Here is a 23,090-nt window from a genome sequence, read left to right as displayed (position 1 = left end):
GGTGTGTTATATAAACGTTAAATGAAAAAGAATGACAGAAGTGAAAAGTGATTATTTTTATTATCAATTGACTTTAAAATTAAATGAAACAAATGAAACAACTGAAATAACATTAACTTAGAAAGGAAGGAATCTAGCAGTATTATCGACATAAACACTACTGTTTGTTTGTGTTGAAAATTCTGAAATGTAAGTCGTTTTTGTGTAACAGTGTCCATGTCGGAAGCATTCTTCTGATTGTATAGATTTTCATTACTGTTTAATTCACTCCACTGCGTGTTTGTTATTAGAGCAATACTGAGTCTAGTTCGAAAACCCTTTTGATTATTTGCACATTTTTTTCTTAACAACAGTATAAAATCATCAGCATACATTAAACCACGAAAATAACATTACAAATTTGTTTAAAATTAATCCTAAGAAACAGTCAGTTGGCAACATGCTTGCACAAGTTATATTGTTTATATGCTTCTAAATATAAAAAGAATGCAAAACAACCGTACTGTCACCCCCCCCCCCCGAATTTATACACTTTTGCTTATGTACATCAAAATCATTGCATTTTCTTTCCTTAAATCCACTGAAAAGTAAAAATAGAATATAAATTTCTAAAACCTCAGCCATTTGCATGATACAAAACTTTAATTGTCTTTACCTTTTCAAAGTAAAATAAGCTATGTACAAACTGCTGTGATCCAAACCTCAAAAGGATCTGCACTGTTAATTTTGGAGGTGCATGCAAACATCCTTGATAATTTCCTTCAAAAATAAACAATTGCTAGCATGCATTGCTTAGTTGCCATTTTTTAAAGAATTACAGGAACTAAAATTGACAATATTTCAACAACGTAACAAGCATCCTCAGGGTTTTCATTCCATATTTCTTTTTACAAATGAAAAATTTTAGAAACTCCCCTCGTGTTTTTATATAAACAAATAAAATGGCTTCCCAAAGATTTCCCTGGCACCTTTGAGTACAACAATACATCTGAAACCATTTCACTTAATATTTGGGTTTAATTCAGTTGATGGATGTGGATGGGTTTGACATTTTTCTTGGTGTAAAACATAACTCTATTCTCCCATTTTGAAATGACTACATGGCATATAAATCATGTCCATTCATCTGTGACGATAAACTCATTTATAAACTGAATAACGCTCAGTCTGAAATCATGTGTAATCACTACTCATTCAAAAACAAGCTCAATCTCATTCTTCTCACTGAAGATTTTCTACAAATTAAATGTGTTGTTTTACATTGGATATAAAATATAACCTGAGAAGGATGAGTGTACATATTGCCCGGCATAAAGTCCAGAGGCCTGGTCTGATGGCATTTGAATATAAACTGTGTCCCCAGGTTGTAGAGGTAAGACTGCACTTCCTGATGCTTGATCTAAGTAACCCTTTTTGTATTCATCATATGTGTACATCACTGGTTCATTGTTTCTCATTAATGCCACCCACACATTAGCTCCTTTGCACTGAATGTGGTATGCAAAGTAATAAATGCCAGGCAAGTCGCAGGTGAAAATTCCAGTGTCTGGATTGTAGTTTTGCCGACCATTGTATAAAAGCTTGTCAAACACAATTGGAGTTCCCACAGGTGGAAAGGGGGTTGTTGCTAAGGCTGTGAAGGCTGGCATTTCCAGCCCACTTGAACCCATCACTTCTGCACCATTTTCACCATACTTGCTTTTCTTACTGTAGCCTCCAGCCTTAACACCATCTAGTCCTGGACCCATCTGAGAAAGCACTCCAGCCATTTCTGGAGAATAACCAGAACCCCCCGGTGGCCCTGGTGGACCAGGAAGCCCTGGCTGTCCAGGCTGTCCAGGAGGTCCTGATGGGCCTTCTCTTCCTGGGGGTCCAACAGGACCAGGTAGGCCTGGACTCCCATTCTCAGCAATTCCTGGTGGACCAGGAAGACCCCTTTCCCCTTTAGGCCCAGAAGGACCAGGAGGTCCAATAGATCCAGCTGTGCCATCCAGCCCAGGGATTCCATTGGGGCCTTGAGGTCCTATTTCACCTGGTAATCCACTTTGTCCTCTAGGCCCAGGAGCCCCTGGGGGTCCAGGCATTCCAGGTAGGCCTTTCTGTCCATCAGCTCCTTTGGGACCACTTAATCCTTGTGAACCTCTTGGTCCTGGCTCTCCACTGTCTCCAGGCAAACCATTCCTACCAGGAGGTCCTGGAAGACCAAGTTCACCCTTAACCCCATTAATTCCTTTAGGTCCTTCATCTCCACGCTCTCCTTTGGGACCAGGTACACCTTTACTTCCAGGAGGTCCCACAGATCCCGGGGGGCCTGGTGGACCATTTGATCCAGGGGGTCCAAGCATGCCTGGTATCCCATCATTACCTTTATCTCCTTTAGCTCCCAGAGGTCCAGGGAGTCCATCTACCCCTTTCTCACCCTTTGGCCCTAAGACTCCTGGTTTACCAAATCCCGGCAGTCCTGGTTTTCCTGGCAATCCAGGTGGTCCTATATGACCTTTCTCCCCAGGTATCCCTGACTGTCCTGGTAGACCATTTGGACCTGGCTTTCCTTGACCAGGTAGCCCTGGTGGGCCAGGCTTTCCTTCCTTCCCAGCTGGCCCTGGGGGCCCTGTTTCTCCAGGATATCCCTTAACTCCTGGTGGTCCTTGTGGACCTGGTGACCCATTCAACCCTGGTTTCCCAAAACCAGGCAACCCTCTTGGACCAGCAGGTCCAGGAAGCCCAGGTAGCCCTTTCTGTCCAGGTTGTCCAGGGAGTCCCATTCCTTTGTCTCCTTTAGGTCCTGGCAATCCTGGAAGCCCTGGTAAACCCTTATGACCTGGTTCTCCTTTAAATCCTGGTTGGCCAGGTAATCCCCGTATTCCTGGTTTACCCATTCCTGGAAGTCCTGGGGGTCCTGGAGGACCTTGAGACCCAGGCTGTCCGTCTGGCCCTTCTTCACCCCTTGGACCAATTTTGCCTGGTGGTCCAGGTACACCAATTCCTCCAAGTTTTCCTGGCAACCCTGGCAAACCAGGTTTCCCTAAACCAGGTAACCCAGGTGGACCTTGAGGTCCTGGTTCACCTGCTTGGCCTGGCTGTCCATTCCCTGGGGGTCCAGGAGGTCCTGGAGGTCCCTCTGGTCCTGGTGGTCCAATTGGGCCTGGTTCTCCTTGGGGGATTCCCTCTACAGCACTGGGGATTGTTAAACCTGTTGAAAAAGAGATTGAAAATCTTTCTTAAAATAAATATTCGCAAGTAATCAATAGGCAGCTAGCTCTGAGACCCCTAAAATAAGCCACACACATTTGTGTACTAAGTAGAGACATGTAAAGATCAGTCATGAAATTATGACACTTTCTGACCAAAATTATTTTCACCAATCAAAGTGTGAAAACAAAGGCCAACTGCAAGAATTCTGGTGTGTCTGGTTGCCATATTAGCTTGGCGAGTCATCCTATATATGTAAATATATAGTCTGGTCATGGGGCGGAATCAACGGTTGCCTTTCAAACTGTCCCTGCATGCATATGAGAGTTCTAGGTCCAATCAAAGCAATAAATAATGCAACGTAGTCATCACTATGGAAATCAGTCAGTGGGGCAGTCCCTCACGCACCGTTGAAGAAGAGGAACAAGAAGAAAAAGAAGCAAAGACATATTTATTTTTAAATTAAGGACTTAAGTACCTCTATTTGCTCTTGTCTCAAATGGCACATTCACATCTGGGTAGGCTGACTTAGCAATTGCAGGTTAAATACATTCATATCTGGATAATTTTTGTGTTTTACGTTCTCAGCTGACCGTTCTTTCCGAACCTGCTCTCCGGCAGTCCGCTTCATGCTCAGCCAACCCAACACCCTCTACGAACTGATTGGCCAGCTGAACTTCACCTCCTAATGGGAGCCTCTGCTTCTTTTTATCAGTAAGTAAATTTATATTTCTGTACTTTATTTTGCTGGTTAAATGGAAGGAAATGCTGTTTCATTTTACTGCTTGGTCAAACATGTTAGTAGGGCTGCATAAGAACCTTGAGCGGGTGCCTAGCTTCTCCTGTCTTCTGCCCGAGAACAGCTGCTGGAACAGGCGGCTGGCTGTTCCCGGGGCACTGATACGAGGCTATAGTCATGCTGGTCACTTGTAAATCTCTGAGGGAGACCACAGAAACACTGCACATCTTTTTGTTGACACTGCTTCACTTTTGAGTTGCTCAACCGCATTTTTCTCGCTAATAGTTTGCTGGTTGAATGGGGGGAAATTCTGTGAGTCCGCTGTTGTCAACTCGACTCTTGGCTCCATGAGGTGTTGACACAGTGGCAGACTTCTGGATCTTTGACCGTGGTGGACCAGCGAAGCCCGATATCCTCAGTCAGCTTACCTAGTTATGATGTTGTTGCTGAGCAGGCCTGAGGTGCCTTCACTTTGGAGTCGCTCTACCGCATTGTCCTTGCTAAAAACGCCCGGAAAAACTCGGTTAGCTATGAGTTAGCGTGTAGCCAATGTTCCGCTGATCTCCAACCATGGAGCAAGAGCTGATGCAAAAGCTACAATCGCAGCGGTCTGAGGCTCCGCTTGTAATTTAACAGTCCCGGTCCATATTAGATCTCCACTGGCAACCAGCATGACTACAGCTTTGCATGGAAGCCAGTCTGCCATGTGGGTGGGCTACCCCGGTACCCGGAGCCCTTCTTAACTTCTTGGGTTAACTAAGTCGTTACATTTGTTCATTTGTTCCAACCGTCACCCTCAGCTCCACCTCTTTCTCATTTTTGGAATATCTGGGTGTGAGTGGACGTGTGACACGCAGCTTGAGGGCAGACTGCTGTGCAGCACCACTGCTCAGTGAGACAGTAGGAAGCTGTGTGCTTCATGTCAGAATCTCCAAAAGTAACACTGCTCAGGGTTGCTTTCATTTACCAACTTAGGGAGAACACCACAGACTTTGCTGCATGCCTTTCGCCCCACCCTCATGCTTGGAAACATCTGTACTCTTGAGTAGGCTGTGTGAACCACAGCCATCATGGTGTGAACAAAACCTGGCTGCAGGAAGGAAGGCGGACCCAACCAAGACCGGACATGGCCAAACCAGATGGGAAAAAGCCAAAAAAATAAATAAATAAAACAAGTCTAAATCATCCAAAATTGATGCCAAAGCTGTTACAAATGAACACCGTTCCTGAGCTAGTGTCATCTTTGTAGTTTTTCCAACACATTCTCACACCCAAGGCGTCAAATTATGACGCGTGTGACCAAGCCTCAATATATGACAATTTGGGACGCCCCAGCGCGTCAGGAGACGACAATCAGGGACACGCTGGGACACGCGGCTCCGCTGGCGTCACTGTTTGACGCACGCAGTCACACGGACATTATTCGACTATTTAACCTTCCCCTCACCCCAATCCTAACCTTAAGGTCCATAAACTGTGACCTTAAGGTTAGGATTGGGGTGAGGGGAAGGTTAAGTAGTTCACAAGTAGTTTTATTGTCCGTCTCAGCACCAGCGTCGGATACCGATGCTCTGGGACGCTGCGTCAGCAGTTTGTCCCTGATCGTCGTCTCCTGACGTGCTGGGGCATCCCGAATCGTCATATATTGAGAACTGGTCACACGCATCATATTTTGACGCCTTGGGTGTGAGAGTGTGTTGGTTTTTTTCTGTCACAGCTCTGGTGCCAAGCCCACCTAACATCCATCTACAAATATAGAGATCTGTGATTGGCTAAACACAGAATTCTTTGGTCCAATGGCAGACCTGCTGAGGTTACAATGGAGCATGGCTAGACCGACCTGTGGAGCTAAATCTTTATTTACTGCTGAGGTGTGTCTGGATTTCTAGGCTTTGATCACATGAATACCAGCATAATATTTTCTTTTGCAGAAAATTGAGTTAGAGAAAGCAGTCTTTTCATTTCAGATATCATGTTATGGCTTCCTGGTGTCCAGTATTTGAACGTAAAAATGGGTGCTGACATTGGTGATTAAATTCTGTCAAAAAAATCATAACTGTCTAACCTTTATCATGGCCACCATTGTTGCTGACCCCCTTACGAGGATTCTCTTTGCCTTTCAGAAGCGGGATCTGTGGGAGCTCCTTTCTGTATTGTGGATACCGCATATAGGGCACTTCTTTGCCAAGGTACTGTTGCTGAGGGAATCCTCCTTCGCCCATGCCGATGTGCTGAAGGTGCTGCATTTGCTGATATGGCTGAGGGTGTGGCTTGTGTCCATAGTATGCTCCACCACTTGCATAAGTGAGTATGATTAGTTGAAGCAGAATACAGATGAAGGAAACGGGGAGGAGAGACATGTCCAAAACCTGTATAGAAAAGTAAACACATCAAAGCTGCGACTGTGTAATTTAATTAGCAAAATGTTAGATGAAATTTGCAGTCAACACTTGAAGCAGTATAAATGATAAGAAAGCTGAAAATGAAAACTACATCACCAACATGTAAACAATGATTTTCCATAAGTCCATCATGTCTAAGATTCAACATTTGCAAGGCTTCTACATTTTTTATTCAACACTTTAGTCCTCAAGTCTGTCACTTTAATGATTGTAGATTAGTAGATTTTAGATCCTTTGATTCATTAGGAAAGAAAGAAAGAAAGAAAGAAAGAAAGAAAGAAAGAGTACTAAAATAAGAATATAATTCATTTTATTTAAACTGTTGCATTTTTTCTTTAAGGATAATAAATTCTATAATTCCTCATGTAAGAATAAATAATGGCCTATGTATTTCTATAACACCTTCTTAGGGTTCTACAACTCCCCAAGGCGCTTCACAACACAATTAGTCTTTCACCCATTCACACACACATTCACATGCTGGTGGGGATGAGCTACGATGTAGCTACAGCTGCCCTGGGGCACAGAGGTGAATAATATAAGATCAAAAGGATAAATATTGTTTTTGTGCTAACTTTGTGGTTCTATCTATTATCACATTCTGAACACACTCTATTAAGCTGTGGTACACAGTTCAATACTATTAAAGTAACCTTAAAAAACTTAAATTGGGCTATTTGAACCTGATATATAAAATAAAGAAGATAATAATTCACAAATTATATATTATATATTTGTATATCCACAACGGGGATCCGTTAATCAACATGAATGAGCTCCAGTCCCCAGCTTAGCACACCAATCAGCTTGAATGCCAATTTGACCTCCACTGAATTGATGTCAGTCTGTAAATTTAAAGGTGCATTATGTAAGAAAGAAGTAAGAATTACATCCTGGGGTCAAATTTGCTTGACATTCTCACTTCTGCTCCGTAAGTCTCATGACTTTTCCAGCAACGGATCAACATCATACCATTTTAGATGACCAGTGTAGACGAGTCATAAGCAGTAAGTTGATCAGTAGATAAATTCAATATCAAGTTTTTGACAATTGAAAAAGTAGCTTGAGAGTTTATTTTTAGCTGACTATTTGCTTCTAATTGTCCATAAACTTTGTTTGCTCAACTTTAGCCTCTAGCATTCTTTACCTAGGATTCTAGACAACAGTAACAACAGCAAAAAGGTTTTGCTCTGCAGGTTGGTCTTGCCAAGCTCCATTGTAGCCTCAACAGATCTACCATGGGCCCAAACAGTTTTGTGTCTGGCCAGTCACAGCACTCTACATTTGTTGGGAGGGCATACAGCTGCAATGGAGATTGGCCTTAACAGTTTTGTGTCTGGCTTATCACAGCACTCTACTTTTGTTGGGGGGGGGCTTACCGTTAGAGCTGCTACGGAGAAAGACAACAAAGCTCAGGAACGACACTCGTTTATCAGCTTGGATCTATTTAGACTTGTGCTTTTCTTTGAGACATGAGCAGATAGAGGTACGTGAGTCATTAATTAAAAAAAAATATGTGTTTGCTTCGACGGTGTATGGCAGACTGCCCCGTTGACTGACATCCGTATTGGTAAATACATCACGTTGTTCATTGCTCTGATTGATTCTAGCACTGTCCAGTTGAGTGCAGAGAGATTTAGGAAGAGAACTATAGTATAGAGTCCACCTGTATGAGTGAGTAGTTTCATGGGTTCAGTGGTTACAAAAAAATTTCCGGGTTGCTCCTGTTACAGGAGATAAGGGACTTAAGTACCTATACTCTTGACTCAAAGAAAAGACCAAGTCTAAATACAATGGTCAAAAGATGAGGCCAAAGCCATTTCAGAGGGGCTGCTGCCATCTTTGTTGTTTCACTCAGTCATAGTGATATCCCACCCACCAAACTGACAGAGCGCTGTGATTGGCCCACCAAACCGATAGAGCGCTGTGATTAGCCCACCAAACTGATAGAGCGCTGTGATTGGCCCACCAAACCGATAGAGCGCTGTGATTGGCCTACCAAACAGATAGAGTGCTGTGATTGGCCCGCTAAACTGATAGAGCGCCTTGGGCTTCCCGACAGGGAAGGCGCTTTATAGAAAAAGCTTTGATTGATTGATTGATTGATTGATTGTGATAGGCAAGAGACAGTTGGGGCTGCTGAAGCTATGGAGAGCTGCTATACCAACCTACAGAGCCAAATCCTTTTGCCCCTGCTATGATCTGTTTAGATTTCTAGGCCTGTAAATGGATGCATTTTTTGAATATTTTCAAGGTTCTCAGTTTTCCTCATTTATTTTCTGTGTCTCTGTATTCACAATACATTGCTTCAAAATTAGTCATGCATAGTATTCAGCAGACCAGCATACAATGTCACACACTTTAGCCATTGCTTTATTACCTTCCCATACCTCTACATAAAGTCTGAAGACATCAGTGGTCCATACGTTTGCAGGGAATACGAAATTACAGCTTCTGAGTGGAAAATCACAACAGGTTCTAATACAAGTTGAAAATAGCCACCACTATTTGTTTCGTATGTTTAGCTGTCATCAACATCAAAACTAGGTGGACTTTCTTCAAAGGCTGGTTCTCATTGGAGGAGACAGTGACATAGCCATGTTAAAATCACCAGAGCTCTGAGAAAAAGGTCAAATGGTAGAAAAAATCCAAACTGTTGCTATTGAAGGAAGAAATTTCTGCATGACTGGCATGGAAATGGTGCCTCTAACGATTAATTCAAATAAACAATAACTAAACAAATTTTCACTCAAATGGGAAGAAAAAAGAGCTAAAGAAAGCTCCTTTTTCTTGATGTTTTACTAACTCAAAAGTCCCCCTAAATATCTCAGCGATCTTCAGGAGGTATAAAGATCTATTGGTCAAGAGTAGTTAAAAAAATCGACAAAGTCTGCCAACTTGATAGAAAAAAAATCTAAAACGTCTATGTATGTGCACGCCAGTGAGAAAGCATGGAAAGTACGAAAATGTCTGAAAAATGTTAATGTTTGCAATAGTGTTGGATTCCTCTTCTCAGTTGTCTTGTTGGTTCTAGCTACATACTACAATTTTTCTACATAATTGACATTTATAGTGTTGTTGCATTGTACACATGCTCCAGTGCAAATTTGGAATGTGTTCATGTGTGTGTGTGTGTGTGTGTGAATAAAAATAAGCTCTGACAAAATCTGCAGCTGCAGATGAGTGAGTCCACCAAGTATGGGCATATTCCATATAAAATCAAAACTAAAGAAGAGTTTCTATTGCCAGGAGACTGATGTGGCCAGACACATTGTTGTATGTGTGGCCAGACACATTGTTGTATGTAAGGATTCCCTGCTTGCTGCCTCATTCACAAACGAGTATCACCTTCTGACCACAGACAAAAAGGTCAGACAGGCACCCTCCCCATTTTTAAGTCTCGTTTAAAGACTCACTTTTATTCTTTGGCTTTTAATGTTGCAGTGACGTGGTTTGCTATGGCTCGGACTTGCTTTTATGTGTTTCGGACATACCGTATGTGTTATATTAATGGACAGCCCTTGGTTCATGCTTTATAAATAAAATAGAAAAAAAAACATACTTAAACCCCTCGTGTTTCAGAGTTAATCTTAAAAACCAGTTTCATAACAAAGGTAACATGATCTTATTATATAGAGTGAAGTTATGTTCAGGTGCTCATGGGTCAACACAGATGGCACATATCCATAAATCAGAGCTACATAGTGTCAGATTGACATGTTGTGAGTTCTTTCTCTCTTTATTTGAATGCTTGTTTTTTAAGCACTGGTGTATCTGACCTTTTAAAAACCAAACATCTGCAGAAGCAATGTGGCAGAAACATTAACAAAAGCTGGCACAGTAAATTGGCTATTATAAGGTTGATATTTTGACTTTTATTTTGAAATTCTTGCTTAAATGCAATGTGAATATGTATTTTGTGTCTCCTACCCTATAATGAAATAAAAGCAAAGGGAGAGTCTCTGAAGTGTGACAAATATATGTTTTTCCTTCAATGAATTTCAATCTAAATGTTCTCTCTCCCCCCCCCCTCTCTCTCTCTTTCTTTCTCTCTTTATGGTGCCATAAAAACAATAAAATCAAAGAAGGAAATAAATAAAACAATCTTTTATTTAGCACTTCTCAAGCTAAAAATCAGTAGGTGCTTCACAAGAACAAGAACAAAAATAAAAAAAATAAAGATTAAAAAAATAAATAAAAGTATCATAGAAATGAGAAAAAATGTGGTTAAAAATGTGAAGAAAGGGAAAGGGAAAATGAATAAGAAAGAGGGAAATCACTGTTGTGGGCAGCAGTAGCTCAGGTGGTAGAGCAGGTTGCCTCATGATCGGAGGGTCATGGGTTTCATTCCAGCTCCCGCCAGGGGTATTCTGCCGTTGTGTCCTTGGGCAAGACACTTCACCCAACTTGCCTGTGTTAGTGGTGGTCAGAGGGGCAGAAGGCACCAAATGGCAGCCTCGCCTCTGTCAGACCACCCCAGGGCAGCTGTGGCTACAAAGCAGCTTACCATCACTAGCAGTGTGTGAATGTGAGAGTGCATGCGAGTGTCTTTGAGTGTCCTACACAAGCGCTATATAAGTTCAGTGTATTATTATTATTATCACATCAGTGGATCCCGGAAAGGCGGAATGGGTAAAAATAGCTGAATGAGGAAAGGGTGATGATGAAGGTCATGCAAACCCCAGCTTGAACAGGTGTCTTCAGCTGTTTTTTAAAGGAGACCACTGAGTCCACTGATCTCAGGCTCAGGGGGAGAGAGTTCCAGAGTCTGTGGGCCACAGCAGCAAATGATCTGCTACCTATGGTCTTTAGCCTGGTGCGCTGCACAACCAGAGATGGTGCTTGTCCATGTAAGGTCCTAAAGACCAGAACCAGGATGTTGAAATGAACCCTGAAGTAGACTGGCAGCCAGTGAAGCTGGAGGAGTAGTGGGGTGATGTGGGTGTGTTTGAGATGGACTCAGCTTAGCAATGCTCCTGAGATGGAAGAAGGAAGAGCAAACAAGAGAACGGGCATGAGAATCCAGGGAATTGCACACCAGACAAATTGCCTCACACCTTTCCTTGTGGTTGAATAAAAGTCCTACACCATGGCACGACCATTTTGTTTGCTTCAACAAAACAGGACAGGTTAAAAAAAACAGTTAAACATAAAGTTTCAAACATAAAACAAAAATGAAATGAAATGAAAGAATGCTATTTTTGTGTAAAATAACTTGACATTTGAAACCTCAGTTAGAACGTTTAGTTAGGAGAGTTTACTTAGAAAAATCTTGAAATTCAGTTGGTTAATGGTAATTCTGAAAGACTCCGATACCCAGATGCTTTTAGTAAAATGCGTTTAGTTTGACAGTATGTCAACATGCTGCAAGCAAATCCATTGCATAACTTTAGATATTTCGAATCATCAAGTAAAAAAAATCTCTCAGCAGATTGCTTATGTGCTTTAAAACTGGAGGATGTGGAAGCAGAAGGTAAAATAATTAGATTTAACCGTAAACCCAACTGTTGCACTCCTCAACTAGCATGCTAACCTGGTATATAAACAAGTGTTTTGACTGATTTAGCTAAGTATACTTTCAAAGCAGTTACCAGCTCCAAAACAATTTAACAACATAAATGTTTGCAAGAAGTCCTTAGTGCAATGCAAACGTTAGCTTCTACTACATGAATGCATGTTTGCACTTTTATGACCGCCTCGTGGCACCTGAGAATCCAACTGCAACAACTACATTTTAAAGCTACAGCATCTGCCAAGACCAGCTATTTTCTGGTCCCTAAGCATCACTAAGCTCTAATCATGCTCTGCTTACAGTAAGTACATAAATAAATAAATAAATAAAACCCCAGAGTATGCAAACTGTTTCACTGCAATCACAGTTTTCAGTTCAAATTCCTCCACTAATGTATTATATTACTAAACGAAGGTCAAATGTTGAACATGGCAGTCTATCAAAACACTTAAGTCCCTAAAATCATGAAAACCTGCAATATTTTGACAAGTGCGTGATGAAAGAATGGTATTAAAATGACAAAATGTCAAACTAAAATTCACTACATTTCTGTTTTACCTATATATATGCAGCCACATGAATTTACAGATAGCATTTTTCCCAAAGATCAATGATAATATGTTTTTACCTTAATAAAATATCATTTTAGATGTAAAACTGCATTAATGTTCAAGAAACCTATTGGTTGATTTGGGATTTTAAATGCTTTTCTTTGAAAAAAATGATAGGGATGGGCGAAAAATGCAGACAACAAACATACATTCATCCCTCACAGAAACACACTTATGTTTGGTTTCCTGGATTTTCTATTGATTTTGCACACAATAATGCACAAAAGAAAGCACTTAAACACACACAGTGACAGATTTCAGCTGATTAATGTGACAGCCGGGTGCACACATCTTGGTGGTGTTGCACATTCTTTCACCAGGCCTCTTTCCCTTGGATGGGATGGGAATTTTAGCACAGTCTCCTTGTGTCTCCAGATCTCTCCAGACTTTTCTCACTGTCCAAGTTTGTTCCTGCATCCTCCTACGTGCACAAAGCTATAACTGTTCTGTAGCACCAGCTTTTATTTCCCCTTTGTCGTGCCCTCTCTGGCCTTTTTTGCTCTTGAAAAGGTTCAGCTGCAGACAGCCACTTGGAGACTGAGGTGGAGGTCACAGGACTGCTTAGTGTTTCTTCTAACACTTGTGCTAACAGACGAGGAAAAAGACATGCGTAAGACCTGGAGGTGATGAGATGTGACCATTCCACAATTATTCCCAGGAGGAAACATTGATTGAGCTAAATGTGTTTGAGCGTAAAAATGGAAAGAAAATCATGAAATAACAGCTAAGTTTCTTTTATTTTCAGAGGTTCCACTCTGATCTGGAGACCGCCTGCCAAGTTCTACCCACTCTAGCAGCTCACTTGCACTAAACACTGATGCACTTACAATATGGTTTGTCAGTGAAAGTGAAAAGCATTTACAGGCCCTCTGAACGCAGCTTTTATCCCAAAGCACACCTTGTAAAATTACCGCCTCTTCAAGTCATCTCTGCAAAAGTTCTCAGTCAACAAACGGCGCGCACATACCAGAGGAACATAGGCGACGCCGCACAAACTTTGGCACAGCTGTGCAGCTCAATGACCAAAGTGTTTACCCCCCTCTCCCCCTTTCTCAACCATCATTCCTAGTTTTCTCAGCCTCCTCTTTCTCTTTTGTCCAGAGCATTCCTGAAGGTTTCGGAATAATGCATAAATGGGGGACGCAATGTTGTATGAGCACACAGGTCATACTAAAGGTCATGCAAAAGGTCGCTTTTTGTTGAGAAGGTCTCATCTTCTTTCACAAACTCGGACCAATGAGCCACACAGTAGAATTTTGCTATAATGCACCAGATGATAAAACTGGATTACTTAGCAGCAAGCCTATTGGCCAATATTATATTACTGTATTATTTGATATTATTATAGTTTTATATAAATATTAGATCAGACTAAATTAATTAGCAAGGACAAAAGATACATTAAAAATGTAACAAACACATACTTGGGTTGACATGACATACCTGACTCTTTTAACTTTTTGCATCCATGCAACTAAACCAGGGGTGTCAAATATGCGGCCCGCGGGCCGGATCCGGCCCGCAAGCGGGTTAAATCCGGCCCGCAAGATGGTTGTGTAAACTTTATTTTCATACTTTACAATGTCGAGTGAAAACAAACTTATCTTTGTGAGCAAGTTTTCTCTGTAATGAGTATAAATAAAACAAACCTGCACTCAAGGCTCACACAAGAACTTGAATCACATCCTGAAGTTGGCTGCCACTCAGGCTGTGACTTCTGATGATATACTGGTGAAAGCTAAAAGATGTAAAGTTAAATTAGTCAAATATACTTTAAGTGCTGCATGAAACTGATCTAGCCATGTTATCTGTAAGCTCTTTGAATCACTAAGGAATGTTTATTTAATTTATTGATTTTTTGTTTTTTTCAAATTTTCAAGTACACTTCAGGTGTTGTACTTGTACTACACTGTCCTCAGGCTCCAGCCTTGTTTTATATTGATTGTATTAAAACAAAGAAAACAATCTGAAGTTTTGTTTTTATTTACCGGTCCGGCCCACTTGGGACTAGATTTCCCTCAATGTGGCCCCTGAGCTAAAATGAGTTTGACACCCCTGAACTAAACTGTTTCCAATCAGCCGTATTATTTAGATCAGACAACTTTGACTCTAAACTCAATAAAAACGGTTTCTAATCACTTTAAAGTCCAGGCATTTCTCAAAGAAAGTCTAATCCCTCATCGCAACCAGTTTTCATCTAAAATCATCTTATGATGAGAAATAAAGGAGTTGTCAACGTTTTGGTCAAAACTTCTAAAGACTGTCACATGCTCACTTTTTATGCAATCTGTTGGCTTTCAGAATATGTGTTGGCGATGACTCTGAGCTACTTCTACAGCTATTCTTTGCTTAAAAATTGCTAAAAAAAATAGAGTTATAGCCATTTTCTGTCACCTGTGGTAGCCATCTTTAACAGGGTTGACTCCAAAAGTCAATGAGTTGTAGATGTTCATCCAGTGATTACGTTTTACGAGTTTAAATGAAATATATTCAGTGGTTTGTGAGATATTTTGGTCAAACTCCAGACACAAAAACAGCATTATCAGCCCCGCGTTTATACATATAATGTTTTTGCAGCTTAACATTCACTAAACTAAGCATCAGCATGAATGAGTCCATGTTCAGGCTCAGCAAAACTTCCTTTGCTTGTAAACTCCTTAAAAATATCTATTCAGAAGGTATGATCTTCAATAAGATCCTGCGGAATTCATGTGTTTGACCAACGGACGTCAGAGAGAAGATGGAGCATCATCGAGTTGGGGAGACCAAGCACTGTTTGCTCTGCAGGCTCTTCTCACCAAACTGCTGCTCTCACCCCCATCACATGCATTCGTCAAGCTGGCTTCAACTTTTTGCGCACATGCTTGCACTCAAAGGCTTGGAGCGGATATTTGCCTTGAGCACAGGCAATCTCTCCCACACACAAGTGAATGCATAGCTCTCATTATCAGAGATGCTGATGTGCATGCAGCGGCTTGAAAAAGTCTGGATTTGCTTCTCTGCATGATGACGTGGAGACACAGATGCTTCTTGATATCAAAGGGATTTCACATCATTTTTTTAGAGAACTCACAAATAAGTTTAGAGGAAAATCAGATTGTTTTCAAAAGGTGTGCAGAAAAGTTAGTTTTCCAACTGGAGCATCAGCAGTAAGCTTTCACTGTAACTACTGTTTCTATCATTCTTGTGATGCAACAAAAGACGAATACGAAAAAAATACAATTTAATTAAAATCAAATAAACAGAAAGATTGTGTTTTAGCAGGGAGCTTACCGTTTTCAGCGGTTGTTCATGAGAGAAAAATCTATAAAATTCATCTAATGGAGTTAAAAAGCAAGCAGACAAGACACAGAGAACCCCGGCATGTGTCCATAAGAGACACACACCTTGTAGACAGAGCTTTTATCTGCTGCAGGGTGGAGTCACCTAGTGGGTGGGAGACACATGGGGAGGAAGGGAGAGAGGGGGATGAATCTGACTGAGAGCAAACACAACCTCCAGAAAAAAATGTCATAATTCACAGATGCGAAACATGCTCACATCCACCCATTAGGCGCTCGCAGGGGGTGAGAAAGGAAAAACAGGAATGCTTCCCTCATTATTTCAGGGAAATGTTGCAATAAAATGCTCATGTATGTGTTAATGTGTGAGTCCAGACTGTTTAATTATTTTACACACTGCAGGAAAGCCATGTAAAAGAATTTACACACATGCATGTAAATATGCATGCACACATACACAGGCACACACACACAAGCATGCATGTATGCACGCTCTAAAATGATTATTTTAAAGAAAATAATAGATTTCATTAGTTCACCACATATTAGATTTTGATTTCTTCTGATATATTTTATTGTCTAACGTTAATTATGATCATAGTTTAATAATAGCACCTAATTAAAGCTTGAATGCTGGAGATCGTTGAGAGATGTAGCTGTTTACATTCAGCTTTATACCAAAACATTTCATATTAGACACAACGTTTATTTGAATCAAGTAGGATTTATGTCCATTTATCTCTATTCAGATGCATTCAATGTTTTTGAATTTAAAATATTTGGCATCCTTGCTCCAGACCTGTTCTTGTTCACATGTGAAACCTTTACTTCACACTTAAGTGGCGATCAGTCTAAATGGGGAACATTCAGTCACACTCTGAGACTAAAAATACGGCGTTTTCTCAGAGCGTCTTTGTTAAACGGTGACGACAGTCTCTTTCCAGGGCAGGTTTAACACCTGCTTACAGAAACGTTCTTTTGACGTCTGACAAACTGACCTGTCGGATGTAAATACAGTATGTTGTTTTGCAGCAACAGAAAGCACTCTCTTTTCCTTCCCTTTGCATCGTCTGCTCTGACTGGTTTAATTTGTCAGAATTTAATACATATAAAACATACAGTGAGTCCCCTGTTGGGGGTGAATTTACAATGTGTGTGAACAGTGGATGAACTGACACGATGGTGCAAAAAGGTGGATGCTTCTCCGATGTGTCAGCTTAGTCAGTGTGTTTGTTTAGGCGTGGGTTGGTTGCAGCGTGCAATAATCCAGTTTAACCAAAACACAAGTTTGATAATGTTTTTGAGTTTGAGGAGGTGATTTTTACCCCGCAGCACACAATGTTGTTTTAAGCACCATTCATTATGCATCAGCAAGCTGACAACTAATCAAGCTAATGGTTTTGGTGGCGGCATTTATCAAATTTTATTTTCGTTGCATGTGTTTAAAGGATAAAAAGTCCAACACAGACAGATTCAACAATCTGACTGATGCAAAATCAGCTTGTTGAGCTGCAGTGGGACCAGCAGAACCTGTGCATACCAGCAGAAACATAATCATTTGCATCACACAGGTCTTGACAAAAATATTTTAAAGAATTTCAGTTTTTCCACAGGTGAAATAAAAGGTGGTTCCTAGAATATCTATAAATAGGGATGGGAGGCAGATCTTTTAGTTATCAGGCTCTTTTCCTGTGGAACCAGCTCCCAGCTTTGTTCTGTGAGGCAGACACCTCGTTTGCTATTAAGACTAGGCCTAAAACTCTATTATTTGATAGGGCCTGTGGTTAAATTCTGATGTTAGTTTGGACGAGTATGGAGTAGAGAGAGGTGGAGTGTGCCGTTGGGAATACAGTCTGTAAAGATGGTTCTCTCTGGTTCTGCCTCCCACATCACCCCGCTTCTCCTCCAGCTTCATTGGCTGCCAGTCAACTTCAGGGTTCATTTCAAGATCCTGGTTCTGGTCTATAGGGCCTTACATGGACAAGCACGATCTTACATTGGTGATCTTCTTAGTCCCTACACCCCCAGCAGGTCCCTGAGGTCCAGTGATCAAAGTCTACTGGTTGTGCAGCGCACCAGGCTAAAGACTAAAGGTAACAGATCATCTGCTGCTGTGGCCCCCAGAATCTGGAACTCTCTCCCCCTGAGCCTGAGATCAGTGGACTCAGTGGTTTCCTTTAAAAAGCAGCAAGACTCACTTGTTCAAAATGGCTTTTGTATGACCTTCTTCACCCTCTATTCTGCTCTCCCCACCTATTCCACCTTCCTCAGGATCCACTGATTTCCCTCTTTCCTGTTCTCTTTCTTAACATTTTTAAAATCACAACTGCCTATTTTTGCTCATTTTAAAGATATTTTTAACCATTTTCTAAATTCTTTTTTATATTTTAACATTTTTTGTTTTTGTGAAGCGCCTCGTCATTTTTATCTTGAGAGGCGCTATAGAAAGGACATTTTCTTCTTCACATGCCTCTATCTAAAAGGCTATGTTATCCTGAGTTATCTCTGCATGTGTGCTGCAATAGGCTTAGACTGCTGGAGGGCATATCAACCACTTAACACAATCTGCTACTTTCTTCTACCACTACTCTCCAATAGCATTATTCTAGCTGTTAACTTTATTTTCTCTAAGTGTTTCTCTCCCCAGAAGAAGCCACACTGGTGTTCTGCTGAGCATCATGGCCTCCTGGAGGGGGCCATCAGCTGGCACACTGCTGCCATCCACTGGATGCTCGCTCTTTCCTGATGATAACATTTAGCTTTCTTCAGCATGTGCTACTACAAGTTCACCAGTTGAATTCATTATAGATTCAAAATCTCAACTAGGAAATCACAATGTAGCCATAGCACTAGTTGGTTTATATGTTGTGTTTGTGTGTGTGTGTGTGTGTGTGTGTGTGTGTGTGTGTGTGTGTGTGTGTGTGTGTGTGTGTGTGTGTGTGTGTGTGTGTGTGTGTGTGTGTGTGCGCGCACACACACGTGAAGGTGCCTCGGCTCTGTCTTCTCAAACCCCAGAGAGTCGTGGTGGATGGCTGCTCGTACTGAACCAGGATTCTCCAGAGGTTTCTTCCTGTTTAGGGGTTTTTCCTGTCTACTGTCGCTACATGCTTACTTAGCATAGGGAAGTCTCTAACACAACAAGTTAGTGACTAGATGCAATCTGCAGGGTTCCTCACACAGGAAACTTTTAACTAATGGCATAATGAACTGAACCCAATTGGAATGATTTATTTTGTGAAATGCTTTGAGATGACTCTTGTTGTGATTTGGTGCTATATAAATAAACTGACTTTAATTGAAAATACAGATAATTTTGTGTTAAATCTGTTATTTCTCAGTTTAATTTACTCTCTCCCAGACAGTTTTCTGCTATCTTTATTCAATTGAACATGCAAATGTGATGATGAACCATGCAACGTGTAATCACCCTGTTTTCAGTGCAGCACTGCAACCAAAGAGGCCTTTTATTTAACATTTCTCAGTGCTGTGCACATTTCAAAGCCACAAAGCAACAACAGCACAGCCATCTCTATGGTGACTCACAGTATTTTAAAGTGTGCTGTCCTTTAGTCTGGTTTCATTTTTAAATGGTTTTGTGGCAACAGAGAATGTAAGACTCCCTCGGTCTCTCACTCCTTCCCTCTTCACCATGAGGCAATCATGGAATTTGTGATGCAAACAAGTAAACATCCAAAAGCATCTGTGTCGTGTCATCTGTACGTGCATAAGGGTCTGTTATTCAATCAAATGCAAGTGCCACTGCATCACCAACTCTGAATCAACTGGTTCTTGTGTATTGATGGCACAAATAAAAATAAACATGCACTATATGGTACTTTAGTCTTACTTTATGATGTCACTCAGCCAGCTGAGATTCTGCTCAAGACATTGTTTAACTCAAGGTCCATTGAAAGCTTTTTAACAAGTAAGAATTTTTACATTTTTGACTTTTTCTGACTCTTTGCTTCTGCACACAAAGCTGTGAACGCTGACGTCGGGGCGGTCTGGTCATCTGCGGTTCATGGTGATTCCCAGAAACTCCTAAGCCTCCTTTAAATCCACAAAGCATATGTGGACCACTGACTTCTTCAATCATCCCAGTAAGGGTTAAGAGCTGATCTATGAAAACCACATTGCTCCTCATTCTACATTCAACTATCTGGACCTTCCTCTATAGCTGGAAGACACCCTCTGGTTCCCTTTGCAGGATTTTAACCACAACTCCTCCTGACTTTAGGTCCAGGTGTTTTTGTTGCACCAGAAATGGAATTTGTCCCGAGTTCCTGAGCAGCCATCATCTCAAACAGCTCTGTCTCCACTTATTCATGTGAAACTAGACAACACAAACTGTATTGTAGCAGGTCTACTGTACATGCACGAGTGTACGTGAGTGTGTGGAGGTCTTGTTTAGCTTTGGGAGTTTGCTGTGAATGCACAGGGGGCCCTCTGAACCCCCAACCCACAGCTGGAGCCAGCCTAGACAGGTCTTCACACACAAGTGTTGCAGAAAGGCTCACATACATTCACAGATTGTGAGGTGCACAAACATATTACCAGTCTCCTCTCCGTGGGCTTTCCATTCCATATGTTAAAAAGCAAACATGTGCAGCACCCGGGTAACAACAACAAGCTTACAGCGTCTCACTGGTGATGACATCACATGTTTGTGAGGTATGGGGGTGACTTGGTGGACCATGACTTCAAGCTAGTTGATAATTCACAGCAGGCTAAGTGAAATGATTTTGTTTCTCAACATTGTGACCCTTGTTTTGTCACATCAAGGAATTGTTAGTTAAGAGTGACTCACATTAACAGGACAATCGTAAACACCTTTAAATCACAGTTATAAACATTCCTCATACACCTCTTCTCTATTTGCCCACATTTGCTACCCTGCAGCCAGCCAGAGCACCATGAGTGATGCCACACGTCAAATGGAGACAGACCGTCTGTAGATTCTTGTCATTTTAAGGTGAGTGACAGAAACAAGCAAGTGATAGAAAAACATTTCTGAGGCTGAGGGGGGCTGAGCAGGAGGATAAGGTCAGACATGTTTCATGTGATGCATTAGATAAAATATGGAATTTTTATCATGATTTTAGGTCATTTTAACCTTTTAATACTTTCGAATACCTCTACCTCATCTTCAGTTTTATATTATTTTAGTCAAATGTTGTACATATATATTTACAGAGTAAAGGACAATATATAATAAAATAATTTCTCTGTTAAAGGTGAACTAAGCAGTACTGGCTTGCTTTTAGCACGGTGTCCGTTCGTAACACCTCGCTGTGCGTTCGTCTTTTGAACACCTTAATCTAACAGCTGAAATGCCCCCCAGCCTTCATTAGGGTCTACAGGAGGGATTCATCACTAAATTAAACAAATCAGCTGTGTTCACGATCTAAAACATGCTTGAAACGTGCTGGAAGCAGACTGCAGCACCAGGTATGTCAGCTCAATAGAGCGGCCCGTCAGACCGAAGTTCCAAGTGGAATATTCTGGCCACAGAGGGCAATAGGGGCTGGATGGCCTAACCCATAAACCCTGTAAGGGTCATTTTAGCACATAATGGCTCAAGGAAATGATTAAAAATATGAAAAAGTTACGAAGTATCCCTTTAACATTTAAAAAGTTCTGTTATGCCATATGTCACGATTTAAAGAGTTTCCCTGTTATTTGTAGGCAGCAAGTTTCTGTTAAACAGGCTCACAGACATAAGAGACAACACAAAAGGATTTCACGCTGATTTTTAAAAGATGTCAATTATAGTTTTTGTAGCTTAGTGTCAATTCTTACTCATTGCTTTTAGCTTATACAACCCACAGCCTGCTCCACAGAGGTCTGTCTAAGTTCCTGTCTCCTTCCTGAGGTATAATTGAAGAAAAACTGCTCTTTTGATTTTAAAAGATTTGGTAATGAAATTTAGATTTCACATTTAAATATTACTGAAGAAATCTGCAAAGTAAAAGTTTTATCAAATCAATCAGTACAATGCAAACAGGGTATTTGTGGGCACACACGAAGCATTTTGCTGGTGAGTTATCAGGAATAAACTATTTATTTATTTATTTACTTATTTATTTTTATTAATACGAATCTCAGACTTCTGTGTGCACCAACATGTCAGCTGTCACTCAGGATGAAATCTAAGATCTGGGTAATTTAACAATTTTGGCACAGCTTTTCTTTAAAGCACCAAACCCTGGTTTTTCGTAGCTTATATTCTGCATGCTTTAGATGTGTTCCTGCTCCATCACAGTACGCCAAGTTATAAAAAAAACTTAAAAGCCTAATTATCTAGAAATATGAATTAGGTGTGTTAAAGCAGGAAAAAGATTTGGTGAGCAGCTCCTGTGAGGATTGGGTTCTCTTTAACTTGCATATTTAGCTAAACACGTTTTGCCAGTATTTGCATCTACAATCGACACAGAACTATTTTTTCTGTGTGCACTTTGCTAAGAAATGTTTTTGAGACACTATGCCCACCATTCATTCCTTTATGTCTTGAATGGAAATCACAACAATGGAGCTGCAATGGTAATTCTGTTGTGTCCTTGGGCAAGACGTTACCTGACTTGTCTGTGTTGGTGGTGGTCAGAGGGGCTGAAGCAGCACCTGTGAAAAGAGCTAAATAAATCATTATTATTATTTCCTCTTTTCTAATGACACAGTAACCAATAGTTGGCTGTTTCAGTCCAGTTAGGGCTGCTTGTCACAGATATTGTGTAAATACTGAAAGTGTGCTCCATAATTTCAGAACATGTTACATAACTACGTACACACACATTGTATAAAGCTATTTTGTTAATAAAGCTGCAAGCATTTCTAAGTTAAAGGGTGTGTGCATTATTGGTATTCTTCAGGGAGGTGATGGTATGTGTGGAATGCTCAAGGGACTATGTTGACCTGGGACAAACATGCATGTGCAAAGAAAACATGGCTCAGTTAGTCAGCGCTACTGTGGTCATCATTACTGAAAAAAAAACTAATTTGATGGGTTTTTTTTTTAGTTAAAAGAGAAATAAACAGCAATCTCTTGGTTGGCTGTAGTAAAAACTAGTTGATGGAAACAGTTAATTCACCATTTTCAAACATTTTAATGGTTTCTGCCAAATATTTGTCAGAAAGAGTCAGGAACATATTTTTATGCAGGTTCATGCAAATGAAGTTCGTCTGTCAAGATGCTGGTTAAAACCAGAAATCAGAGATTTTACTCAAATCAAAGCACACAGAGATGATGGATGATTCAAGAAGCCATCATTAAAAATTAAATGAGGAGGATTAAATCTCTATGTGAACTGGAGCTTCACTCTATGCACACACAAACACACACACACACACACACACACA

The 23,090-nt window shown here is 40.9% G+C and overlaps 1 protein-coding gene across 1 annotated transcript; it reads right to left on the bottom strand.

The window, feature by feature from the left end:
• Positions 1-41: 41 nt before the first annotated feature.
• Positions 42-15,828, bottom strand: col8a1a (collagen, type VIII, alpha 1a). The gene is made up of 3 exons (XM_015966092.2): positions 15,730-15,828; positions 5,997-6,300; positions 42-3,193 (listed from the first exon to the last, which is right to left on the bottom strand). The coding sequence occupies exons 2-3, from the start codon at positions 6,289-6,291 to the stop codon at positions 1,257-1,259; spliced, it is 2,232 nt and encodes a 743-aa protein (XP_015821578.1). The 5' UTR covers positions 6,292-6,300; positions 15,730-15,828; the 3' UTR covers positions 42-1,256.
• Between the last annotated feature and the right edge of the window lie 7,262 nt (positions 15,829-23,090).

This window comes from Nothobranchius furzeri, chromosome 14, assembly GCF_043380555.1.
Source record: "Nothobranchius furzeri strain GRZ-AD chromosome 14, NfurGRZ-RIMD1, whole genome shotgun sequence".
Classification (NCBI taxonomy): Eukaryota; Metazoa; Chordata; class Actinopteri; order Cyprinodontiformes; family Nothobranchiidae; genus Nothobranchius; species Nothobranchius furzeri.
The sequence above is the reverse complement of the archived record's forward strand: the minus strand, read 5'-3'. Positions and strand labels throughout refer to the sequence as shown.